This window comes from Hydra vulgaris, chromosome 02, assembly GCF_038396675.1.
Source record: "Hydra vulgaris chromosome 02, alternate assembly HydraT2T_AEP".
Lineage (NCBI taxonomy): Eukaryota > Metazoa > Cnidaria > Hydrozoa > Anthoathecata > Hydridae > Hydra > Hydra vulgaris.
In genome coordinates, this window is record NC_088921.1 from 58,751,787 (window position 1) to 58,764,960 (window position 13,174).

The window sequence follows — 13,174 nt, forward strand, 5'->3', positions numbered from 1 at the left end:
TTTTTACGCTGTTATGATGGTAAAAAAAATGTTTAAAAAAAAACTAAAATAAAAAAACGCATTTTTTTGTCTAAAAAAATGTCAAATTAGGTAGTATAAAAATGCAAATTTCTGACAACCAGAAAATTTCTTGACAATCAGAAAATTTCTTGACAACCAGAAGTGCCACAAAATTGGTTAAGCCCATTTTAAAACAAGATTAACATTTTGAATCCAATAAAATTAAAATTAACATTTTAGCTTAGTTATATTACGAGATCATAAAATGGACTGAAGTGCCTACTTCAACTAATACTACTTACACTAACTGTAACTTAACTATTTTTTCAGTAGTATGACCTGTAATGGCATCATGAAAACTAACAGAACTGCAACTTTTGGATCAAAAGATAGCATATTAGATAAAAAGATTCAACGAAGTAATGTGCGAAAGCAATTGGTACAGAGAAGAGCTGTTAAAAAGAAGCAAAGAGCAGATGAAGAAGGAGGAGAAACAGCAACTCGAAGCCTATTAGATACAGATATTAGCGATGAAGCAGAATGTGACATGAATTTTGAGACTCCGAAGACAAGTAAAAGATGCCATCACCGTTCCCCACACACTGAGGCATCTGCATTTATTCCTCATGATATATTGAAAAGTCCCAGACTTGTTGCTTTAGCAACACGCTTGAATATGTCTGCAGCTCAACAAGTAACATTTACAGCAGCTTTGATTGAAGAGTCACAAGGCAACAGTTCTAATGTGTCTACTTCTTATGCTACTGCAGACAGATCCCGGAGAAATGTTGTTCAGCAATTGGCAGAAGACTATAAAGAACAATGGGTTGCACCAGACTTGGCAACTCTTCATTGGGACTCAAAATTCATGACTTCTTTAACTGATAAGAACGCGTCTGAAGAACGGCTTTGTGTAGTGGTTGGAAATGCAGAAAATTTAAAGCTACTTGGCGTTCCAATATATCCATCTGGCGAAGAAAACTCAGGCAACAAAATAGCTAATCTAACACTTGATCTGTTAAATTTCTGGCATTGTACAGAGTCAATTGTCAACATGACATATGACACAACCGCCTCAAACACAAGCCACGTTTCTGCATCATGTGTGACAATCTAACAAAGACTTGGTAAAGCCTTGCTATGGTCTGGCTGTCGCCATCATATTGGGAAAGTTGTGCTTTCAAATGTACTTGAAGATCTTAAAATTGAGATTTCCAGATCACCTAATGTAGTTCTTTTTTCAAAATTCCTTAAGAAGTTTAGTCTTATAGGCAAAGCGTTTAAGAAATTGTCTCTAACACGCTTTGACTCGACGAAGTCTTATAGTCAGAAGACAGTGTTATCACCTTTAACAGACCGGGTGCATTACACAAGGCAAGATGGATGACCAAATAATCTATTCTATCAAAATATGCCTGTTGCAACAGCATATTAACGATCTTCCTCGAGGGAGAATTATAACCGCCACCAAGTGCAAAAAATATATGATTTTTTTGTATTTGTGACACATGTCTACAGCACATGGTGGATGACGTGCTCATCAGCTGCAGATGCTCCTTGGAACAACCTTCAACTTTTTCGCAAACTTTTGCAATATGAAGCAGTAAATGCTAATATTGCAAAGAGTGCCATACGTGCATTTCAGCGCCATTTGTGGTATCTGACTGTAGAAATGGTGCCTCTGACTCTATTTAGCCATTTTACACCATGCACTGAGAAACGTGTGCTGGCCGATCGGTTGCTTGAAATTTAACCAGCCCAACTGTTACATCCCCAAGAGGACGATATGGGACAGGTTTTGGAAAGTCACAGTTCCCTTCTAAAGAAGATACCTCATTATCAACTAAACTGGCAGATTTTGTTCTATTAAATTCATGGTTTACGTTTTACGCACTAGAACTGCAGCCAGGCTTCTTAAGTGAAGACGTTTCTCGCTGGCCTGAATCTGGAGCATATCAAGCTTCAATCACTAACATTCAAGCAATAAATGCCATTAATGACTGTCCAGAAAGAGCAATTAATCTTAGCAGCGACGTTTTGATAGATGCCAAGAATGAAGCAGTGTACCAAAACAAATTGCAAGTGATCGAAAAGGATCGTCAAAGGCAACCAGATTTAAGAAAATCAAGCTTTATATAAGCAATAAACTATGCACTATAAACTATTACTACTGTATTTTTAACTTTACTGACAATAAGTAAGCACTAAATAACTTAATAAAAATTAATAATATAATGCTTTCTAGCTGTTTTTCTTGTTATAATTATCGCGTAATACATTATTCGCTATGTTAATCTATATACAAAACTTTGCATCAATAGAGGACCCCTTAAACATTGACTTAGAAAACTGAAATTTCACACAAAAACTTAAAACTATATTTGGAAAAAAATTAATTTAGGTACAGTCAAAATTTTTATGTTTATAAAAACATGGGGCGTTTGATGCACTCTAATACATACATGTGTACATAAATGCTATAAATCTATATAATTACTTTTTCATAATATAATTGAATGTAATGTAAAGACTTTAAACCTTTCCAGACAAACAAAGTATGCACTAATAGATAACTTTCAAATATAATATTTTTATAGATACATTTAAAAATAATTCTCTGTTTGTTCATTATTTAAAATGTTCAAATCAGTTTGATACTTTTATTTTTATTTATTTACGCGAAACGCGAATGAGTAACAGGAACAAAGCTATAGGTAATCGACTATAAACTGTTTTTAGTTAGTATCGAAGAAAAGTTAGGTAATGTCTAAATACAAATATTTATATAATTCTTATTTTTATTTATCAATGTGTATTTATGTCAACTAAAATAAGAGTACATAAACAAATAAAAAACCAATAATATAAATAATTTTAATTAACATAAAAAAAAAAAAAAGATTTTTTCCTAATTCTCCTTATATAAAAAGTTTTTGTTAAAACCTTGTCAAAGAAATAATAATCACTTAATGACGTAATTAAAACTTGTCAAAGAAATAATAATCACTTAATGACGTAATTCATTTTGTTAACTAAAAAGCGCCAAAACTTTAGTAAATGCATGTTTACCTTATGTTACACAAATTTAAAATAAAAATGTGTAAATAAAATAGTATAAAAAAAATTAATGTTCTTTCTCATACATTATTAAAAAACTTAAGTTTTTTAGCTAAATTTTAGAAAAAACAAAACTTTATCATGTTTTTGTTAACTTACGTTACATGAAAATTGATAAAATTTTCTTTCGTTATTTTCTTAAAATATATATATTTCGTAAATATAAAATCTGACCAAAAACAATTTAAACATGTTAGCTCCATTTTCACGCTAATATAATTTCGATTATGCAAATAAATTCATGGTTAGAATAACATTTTACAATGATACCTTTTTTATCAGGCGACAATGAAAAAAACCGTAACTTACGGAGGCATAAAAACGATTTCGCCATACTTATATTGTCTTTCAGAAAAGAGTTCCATAGCTTAGGTCCTCTTTAAGTTATACTATATTCTGTGTGTTTGTTTACTTTTTTAGGTAATTTATATGTATTACTTTGGTTTATTCTTAAGAAATACTTCTCATTTAGATTTTTATCAAATTTACTTAAAAAGATTTCAGGAGTTAGATATATTTATATATAAAGTTTAAGTGTTGATAAATATTTATTTGATATGTGTTCATCATTTTCATATATATCATTAAAGGTTTAGTCTGGTCTGTTTTTTATTGTATATAATTCTACAAGCATATTTTTGTAAACAAAAATTTTTTTAAGTTTTGTTGGTTCAACAACTTGCAAACTTGAAAGAAAAAGTTGAATGTTACCTTTTGCAAAACGCACCGGACTTGTTATTTGTGAGACTAATTTAAATTCGGCCGTTTCTTCTTCAGATCTCAGTATTGAGATCTGTAAAAGAAACAGCCATTGCATACTTGGCTTAGGTATATACTTATACATTAATTCACCTATTTGTCGAGAAGTCAGATTTACATACTTTGACCATTTTTTTATGTGCTTTTGCTTAGCACCTCTTCACTTTATCATCATTCTCTTTGTTTTTTATTGTTCTTCTCTTTCTCAAAACTGCATTTTTCTACATGTAATTTCTGATCAAATTGTCCAAGTCCATTCTGTTTACCCCATCTGCCAACATTGTTGTTACTTGGTGACTTTAATACTCATTACACTGAATGGCTTTGCTCTAAACCTTTGACCCTGCTGGCACTAAAGCCAATAATTTCTGCATTTCTCAATCTTTTAATCAGATAGCTAACTTTGTGGCTCGTTTTTTTACACAAACCTAATCACTTACTTTCATGATTTCTTCATGATTTGTGTCTTGTCTCTGACCCTAGCTTATTTTCATTTCTCCTTGCCCTTCTTTAGGTGGTTCCGTCTATGCAATGATCTCTATAAATTTTTCGCATCGTACTTCTTCTTCAGACTTACTCTATCATTGCATTACTCACTACTACCCTAAAGCTGATTAAGATTCTTTTCGTATTTTTCTTCGTGACGGTACTTGGGCTGATGCCTATTGTCTTTCTACCCTCCAACGTAACCTCCTGGATCTAGGCTGGTGTATAAGATTTTATTCATTCTCGTTGGTATTAAGCAGCTGTGGCGCAGTGATAGCGCACTTGCCTCAGAAACAAAGGGTCCGTAGTAGTATAAAAAGGGCGTTCTGGCTCAAAATTTTCCAACTGTATCCCTAACTATAAACTCATATCATATTCAACTATAAACATATCTATATTCTCATAAGTCATTTCAATCACTTCAACTGAGCCAAAATAATATTAATATATTAATATATTATAGTTACAAACTCTCTTAAAAACACGGATCTATTTTTTGTAATTTTGTAAATTCGAAGAATTTTTCAAGTGAAATCTACGCGTAAACGAAAGCATGTCCTATTACATCAAAACTTCCTGGTTGTCCAACTTGTGCATCACCAGAGTTTAATGTTACTACTAATCTCTTTCCAGTAGGAAAACTAGGCATAGAATCAGTAAAGTTTCTGTAAAATGAGATAGGAGTTGTAGAACAAATTACAGAACTTGATTGAAACAATAGTCCAGATGATTCATTATTAAATGAATTAATATTAACACTGTTCCACGAAGAAAGATCAAAAGTCTTCTAAACCAGATGAGCAGTATGTACATACACTATTCTGATCAAATCCCTGAAATACTGTTTAATTATTTCCGTTATATTGTGTCCAAGATTGTATAACAGAGTTAGTATTTACAGGAGAATTGTATGCTTCATAAATGCGTAATCTAGATTCCCACCAATTCATTTTTGCACAGGTCTTTTGCTAAATTCTTTGATAAAGCATCTAAACTAGAAGGCATAAATCTATAACTATCTAAGAAACGAAGTTCACGTTTAACTTCAAATTTCTTACCCTCTTTAATATACTCATCGACTTTAAATTCATTAGAAAAGCTAATATACTTTTCTTCAATGTTTGGTATACAACTCAATTTTCCTCCTGATAATTTCTTTATAGATAAGTGAGAATCATAGCCAGATAAATTGTGAAATAGTACTGGAAAGAATTTTGGAATTTTATAATTTAAATTACAATTTTGATGAGCAGCACCTCAATATTTTCCAGTAATATGACAATGGTCACGTACTTTATTTTTTTTAAGATCTTTTCCACAAATGTGACATGATATTGCCATATTAAAATCATGCTTGTTTTCAGTAGTAAATATCATCTTTTTTGGAAATTTAATCATATCACAAATTTTGATGATATCTTCTTGTAAACTATCAACAAAAATTTGTGCAACATCATCAGTTTCACTACTTGCAGTAAATGTGGCTGGACTGCTTTGATAAAAACTTTCATCAAAACATTTAATATAATAACAGAATGAACTTGGAATATGTTTCTGATATTGTTTAGTATAAGATTCATTCGGATTTGGTTCACAAGTGTCAATTTGTTTGATAAAACTTTCAAAGTCTGCATATACTACAAACGGAACTCTCATTGATTTATTGTGATTAGTAAATTGCATTGTTGAATTTGGTGGTGGAAGTTCGATAAGTACTGAATCATGTGTTTCACAATACGATTTATGATTAGATAATGATTCTTCAGAATTAAACCCTAATAAACAATTTCTACAATAGCATTTTTTGCAATGTTTATTTGATATTTGTGATGAAAGTAATCTGCTTAAATTTTTTATTAAACAGTAATGATTCGTTTCGCCATTTGAGATTAATAGTAAATCTATTAAATGTTTGCGATCATTATTCTTTGATACATGCAAAGTATGAACTTCTGAGTTTTCATAAACATATAAATTGACACTGATATCTTGATTGTTCTTCTCAAATTGTGTAATTTGATTTAATGATACTGGAAATTCTATTTTATCCCAGTTTATTTTTTCAGCTTGATTTTTATGCTCTTTATCTACTCTTTCAGAATTTTTATCTGTTGGATTTAATGCTCTTGCAACACACCACTTAAAACATTGATTATCTTCATTCTTTATATTAATTATTGCTTTTTTAGTTGCTAAATTTTTATCAAGTGGAATGTATGATTTAACTTTAATAGGATTATACTCAATAATATTTATATCCATCTTTTCAACAGAAACAAATCTCCAACCTGATCCTGCTTGTTGATATAATGATAATGGTTCTAAAATTTTCTGCTTTGATATTTCATAAAACTCATCCAAATCTGTTGTTTCTAATACAACTTGATTATTTGTTCTAAATGGAGCAGATGTGATTATAGTTTCTCCTGTTTTAATATCAGTACGCTCCATTTCACAATAGAGAACTATATAAACTTTAAAATTTTTATTTTCTTTTAGTACTTTAATAGCGCTATTTTTAGCAGCATTTATGAAGGATAAAGCATCGTAATCTTCTATCCCTTTAGCTGTAAATTGTTTTGCTACATTTTCAACAGATGATATCTTTGATTTAAATTCTATTTGGTTTTTGTAAAACTTGTTATACAACTCTACAACTTTAGATTATAATGATTCAATCTTTTCATTAGCTGTTTTTTTAATTTTATCAGGAACAAAAGACATAATCCAATTTGCAAAAGAATTATTCGATTCTTTTTTAGATACTGATGTATTAGTTGCAATAAAAGGTGTAGGAGTTAAAATTGAAGATGATATATCTGGAATAGGATCATCTAGTAGATACTCCGTACCCATCTGTTCGACTATTGCATCGGTGTGTGCGATATCTCTGTAATGAGATCACTTTTTCGCATATTATAATAATATTTAATTCCTCGCTCTTTAGCGATTTGTTTTAATTCTTTTACCGTTTTATTTTCCATTTTTATATATTTGGCAATGACAAATTATAATCAACAGCAGGATATCTGTCTTGATTAAGCATAATGTACATATTTTTCAAATCGCAATGATCAAATATTGAAGGATTAGCATTTTGGTCCCCACTCTTACTGGTTTGAAATCCAAAAATAATGTATCTTGGGTTTTCAGGAGATGTCTTTACACTCAATCTCCAAGGAAATGTAGTAGCTTGTGGAACAGATATAGTTTTACACTGACGCCGACGAAAACTTACTGAAAGTGTCACTTTTGATTCGATTTGCTTATAAAGTTTAAACCTTTCTGCATCTGCTGGTTGGACATGTGGCATAAACAATGATATTTTATTAGGATTAACTTTTCCTGCAGCTACATCAGCAAGCTTAAAAATTGCGTTATCATCACTATCTCTTACAAGAGTTATTGTATGTTTAAGCCCATAAATAACTTTGTCATAATCATCACAGAATCCAAAAATGTGTCTTAAAGGTACGCAAAATAAAAATGTTTCTTTTTTAGTTGGTTTCTGAATAAGGTATGCTTGTCTTGTTGCAAACCCTGAGTTATCTGCGATTACTGCTGTTGTTGTATTATCTTTATACCACAATTGATTTAATCCTTGCGCTAATTGAAAGTCATTTGAGTATTTAAGCATTCCTCACATTGTAGTTGCTTGACCTGAATAATAAACAGCTTCAGCTTTCTTGGTTTGATAATTCGTATGCTATTCGACTGAATAAATGCATAATACCATTATTTGTAAGCGCCACTGCATCTGTATTAGCATAAGCTGTTCCATCAGCTTTAACAAGTTGTAATAAGATTCAAATAAGAGAAATAAGAGAATAAGTTCAAATAAGAGAAAAGCCTCAGATGGAAGTGTGAACAAACCTTGTTGCTCAATGTTGATTCTTATATCTCCACCACCATTTAGATTTAAACCATTCGCTGGTTCATATTCATGGAATTCATTTCTTTCAATTCCATTATCTATCTAATTGGCATTTTTGTAAAATTTAATACTTCGGAAGTTGTCATTTTATTTTTTTATATACAATATAAAAATTTTTTTTTTTTGATTGACAATTCTTAAAAAACTGTATAAAAAATTTAGCAAGTCTACGCGTAAATGTAATCTAACTAAGCTATAGCTCATTGATTTCACCAGTGAAATCTATACGTGAACGTAATCTAGCTATGTGCAGCTCATTGATTTAACAAATTAATTCTACGCAAGTTAAATCTACGCAAGTCGAAGGCTGCGTCCTTTTTTAACTAGATCTTCTATTCTTATAGCATTTTCATTTGATACTTTTTTTACTGATCTTATTGCAGAACCCATAATTAATTTATTTATATTTGTTGTTACTTCATCTGCATTATTTTTTTTAGGTCTTTCAGATCCATAAGAATTAGATCCATTATTAATCATATCATTAGATGCAACCAAATTTGAAATTATTTCATCAATTTTTTTATTAATAACAGATTGTGAAACTATTTTTGAAGATACTTTATCAATTATTTGTTTTCCTTTTTCAACTGCAGCATTTCTAGCAGCTTCTATCGCTGATGTTGATAGTTCTTTTCCTGCTGATTTAGCTGCAGTTATTGCAGTTTTTCCTAAATCAGTAGCAGCCACCTTCTTCAACATAGCTGATGATACTCTTGTTACATTTGACGCTTTTATTCGTTTAAATAAATCTCTTATACTTTCGAATATACCACTTCCTCCATTAGCATATTTCTTTATATATCTCTTATTATTAAAAATTAGCATTTTTTTATGTACTATATATTTTTTTTATATACACTGATATATATTATAAATTATTTTGTATTAATTTATACTGTAAGTCATCTATTATACCTTGTCTTAACAATTAATCACAAATTGCAACAGCTTCATTTCTTGCTCCAGTGTTACCTGCTTTCCATGCAGCTATACGTAATTCAAGCTTTTCAATTAACGAATTAGGGTCGCAAGGAAGAATTATAGTTTGTATTTTTGTTCCTACTCCATTTCCTTTTGATTTACGTTTCTTATTTTTATTTATATCTCTCCAAATAGGGGCTATTATTTCTATGTATTTTCCACTACTTGGTTTGTTTGGGTTTGAATCAGAATTAATTGCATATTAATATATCTCGATATTTTTTAAGATCATCTTCAGTATATAAATTCTTTTCAGAATTAAACTTTACTATCAACTCCTAAAGACCAGGAGTACCATAATATGTTTCATCATCAATAATTATATCATTATCATTAATATGTATTGGTTTTTATCCAATATAAAATATATCATCTTTAGAATATATCCTAAATGTAGTATCTGTAAATTTTTTACTTTTAGCATACATTCTTAGATAATCTGTTGCAATTTTTCCTTGCCTCATACCTTTATTTTCTTCATGTAAGGGAACAGTTCTTTAGAATCAGTTATCATTATCTCGCTATTTGCTTCAGGATAATAATTTGAAAAAGTGAGTGCGAATTTATCAGCTTGATCTTGCAATTTATATATGTTTTCTTTTATTCCATCTTGACTATGAATTAATGGCAAGTACAATTTTTCTAGTCTAACTGTAAATTAGTTTCACCCATCTTTTCATTTAAATTATTCTGCTTTATACTTTCTTTAAGCTCTAAGAATTTTTTGACAACTTTGTCTCTTTTTTCAGGATCTTCAATTTTTAGGAATGACATAATGCTTTTTTATAAATAAATATAAAAAACACAACGTAAATTGTTTTACGTTTTACGTTTTGACGTTTACATTTTTACTAAATTTGCTTTGGAGTATATTAATTACCTCATCTCTTCCTTGTTTAATTAATGATTCTTTAGTTTGTTCATTAATTAATTATTTTGAATTTGTTCTAATTTGCTCAAGCATAGCTTTAAATTTTTCAAGTTCACTAAGTATTAGTTTAAATTCATTGTCATCCATACTTCCATCTACTAAAGCTTTAGAAATATAGTCACTTATTGTATTTAGTTTTAAAACAGCAAGTACTTTAATCTTTTTTCATGCTTTTCTGCTTTTAAATTTAATTTTTTATTAACTTGACCTCCTATTAATAATAATAATATTATTAATAAAATAAAAATATTAATAAAATTAACCTGCTCCTAATGCTACATCTTCACATGCCATGGCTACTGGTGCTGCAATTATTATTGCTAAAAAGCCAATTCCAATAGTTCCAAGTGCCATAGTGCTTGCTAGTAATGAATTATCAATTGCTGAAATTATCTTTACAGCTCTATGATACTTTTTACTTAACATATTTCTCTTTTCTCTTTTACTCTTTTTTTCTTTTTGAATCTCACTAATTATTTTTAGTCAATTTATATGTGCACTAATAATCTTATTTACTTCATCAGGTGCACTTGGAAGATTTGAATATATTTTATTGAAAGTTTTATCATTTGCACTCTGTGCATTTGGTATATCTAAATAAATGTTATTACACTTTTTGCAATTAAACTCCATTTTAATAAGTAAAAATAATTTTTTTAAAAATAATTTAAAAAAAAATTTTTACAACAAATTCACAAAACATAAATTATAACCAGTTGCAATAATTGAAACTGCTCTTAATATATTATTATTTCCTCCAATATTTGCAACTCCTGAACTTGCATCACCGTTTCCTATCATAATCGATTGGATATATTTATTTATATCATTAAGTTCATAATATCCATCTGGAATGTTTATATCCTTCCAAGTTGATCCATTATCTGCGCTATATCTAAAATTGTTGTTTGAAGAATTAACATTAGGAAAACTGTAATATGTCTGTAAACTAACTAGAGCCATTTCATATTTTCTGTCTTCTTTAAGTTCAATAATAGGGTTATAACTAGTTCTTATTATACTACTATTTCCGCTTACTGATATATATGACATTTTTGTTTTTTTATATACAAGAAAAAGAAATAAAAAAATTTTAAAATTCATTTTTTTGTTTCAACAAGTTGGTATATAAAAACAATTTAATCCACTTCTATATTTTCCACAATTTTTTTTAGAAGATAGATCTATAATAACAAATCCATGAGGTTCTGACCAAGCTTTCTTACAAAATTTTTAAACTCATCTTTTGACATATCACTTGAAATATGATCATTATAAATGTGATTTTAATTCTTTGAATCTTGAGGAAATAAACAAATAAAATTTGTATCTTCTCGTATAGTTTGCCTAGGTAACATAAAATAATTTTGTGCAAGATAGAAACAATCTACATTACTATGTCTTCCTCTTATATAATATTTTTCACACTTATTTTGCTTTGTTAATTGTAAATCATCAAATATCATTAAATTATTTTTATTAATATCAAGATCTTGAGGATCTGGCACATCTTCTGCTGTTTCAAAAAACTTACACTCCATATCTGTTTTCTCATTTAAATTTTTTGAAATGTCTTCAATTATAAGCGCAGGGTTTGCATTTAATTTTTCTATTTGGTCTTGTAGCTTAAATTTCAAGTTCAAGAATAATTTCTTTTGGCAATTTTTTTTCAAAAGTTTGCTTTAATATTTTGTATTCTGGTTGAAAAAGAGATTTTCCAAAAACTTGTAAATTATTATAGTCTAACAAACCAGGTCTCAAAAGTAAATTCAATAATAAAGTAGTTTTCCACAACCCGACTTTCCAACAATAATTCCTCTTATACTCTTATGAAACAACTTATTATTATTTCTCTTATTGTTATTCGCATTCCATGATAAATCTATAATATCCATTTTTTATATATAAGATTTTCATTTTCTATATATATAAAAAAGTACTGCGTTAAATGTAGAAACAAAACAAATACACTAAACTTGCAAAATGTTGTGAGTAAAAACAATAGAAATATGCAACGTGGAACTTGCGCTATTTGCGGAAATTAAAAACTCAATTTGTATCATCAAAAAAGGAGGAGATTTAGTGAGTTCGTTTAATTCAGCAACACGTAAAATAAAACTACCATGGTCGAAGTTTCCAGTTGAAATGCATTTACCTGGAATGAACTTTGCAGGTCCTGGTACTGATTTAGATGAACAATTAATTCTACTGACGCATATAAAGAATGGAGTTAACCTATAGATAGAGTTGATAATGCAGCTTACCATCACAATCTTGCTTATAAATACTTTGATGATACCGCAAAAAGAAATTTAGCTGATAAAAATATGATAGAAGAAATGGATTCTATAAAAATCCAACAATACGTGAAAGAATTGAACGAGGTATTATAAAACCTATTATATCATCTAAAGCAAAGTTTTGGGTAGGTCTTTCAGACACATATGAATTAAGTTCTTTGAACCCATATGAATTGGGTGTTGAAACTACTCAAAAAAACTACGAACGATCAGTAAAAAAGAAGAGGATAAAGAATTAATATGGGCTGACAAACTTGCAAACGAACTTCATAGACCAATTGTAAAACATTTTAGAAAAAGAAAAGTTATTGTAAATGGAATCGATGAAATATGAGCTGCTAATTTAGTTGACATGAAATCTTTTTCTAAATTCAATGACGATATAAAATACTTATTAATGATAACAGATGTTTTTTCGAAGTATGGATGGATTGTTCCATTGAAGAGTAAAACTGGAGTTGATGTTGCTAAGGCTTTAAATAAAATCTTTAAAAATTCTTCAAATTTCCATGGGTCTGAAAGATCTAAAGAAAGAAAGTGTCAAAAAATATGGGTAGATAAAGGCTTAGAACTTTATAATAAGCATGTTAAAGCGCTAGGTGTTGAGTTATATTCAACTGAAAATGAAGAAAAAGTTGCGTAGTTGAACGTTGGAATAGAACA

General features: G+C 29.3%; 1 protein-coding gene across 1 annotated transcript; it reads right to left on the reverse strand.

The window, feature by feature from the left end:
- Positions 1-7,348: 7,348 nt before the first annotated feature.
- LOC136076180 (uncharacterized) lies at positions 7,349-7,999 on the reverse strand. Its single transcript, XM_065789654.1, has one exon. The coding sequence runs from the start codon at positions 7,997-7,999 to the stop codon at positions 7,349-7,351; it is 651 nt and encodes a 216-aa protein (XP_065645726.1).
- Positions 8,000-13,174: the final 5,175 nt, after the last annotated feature.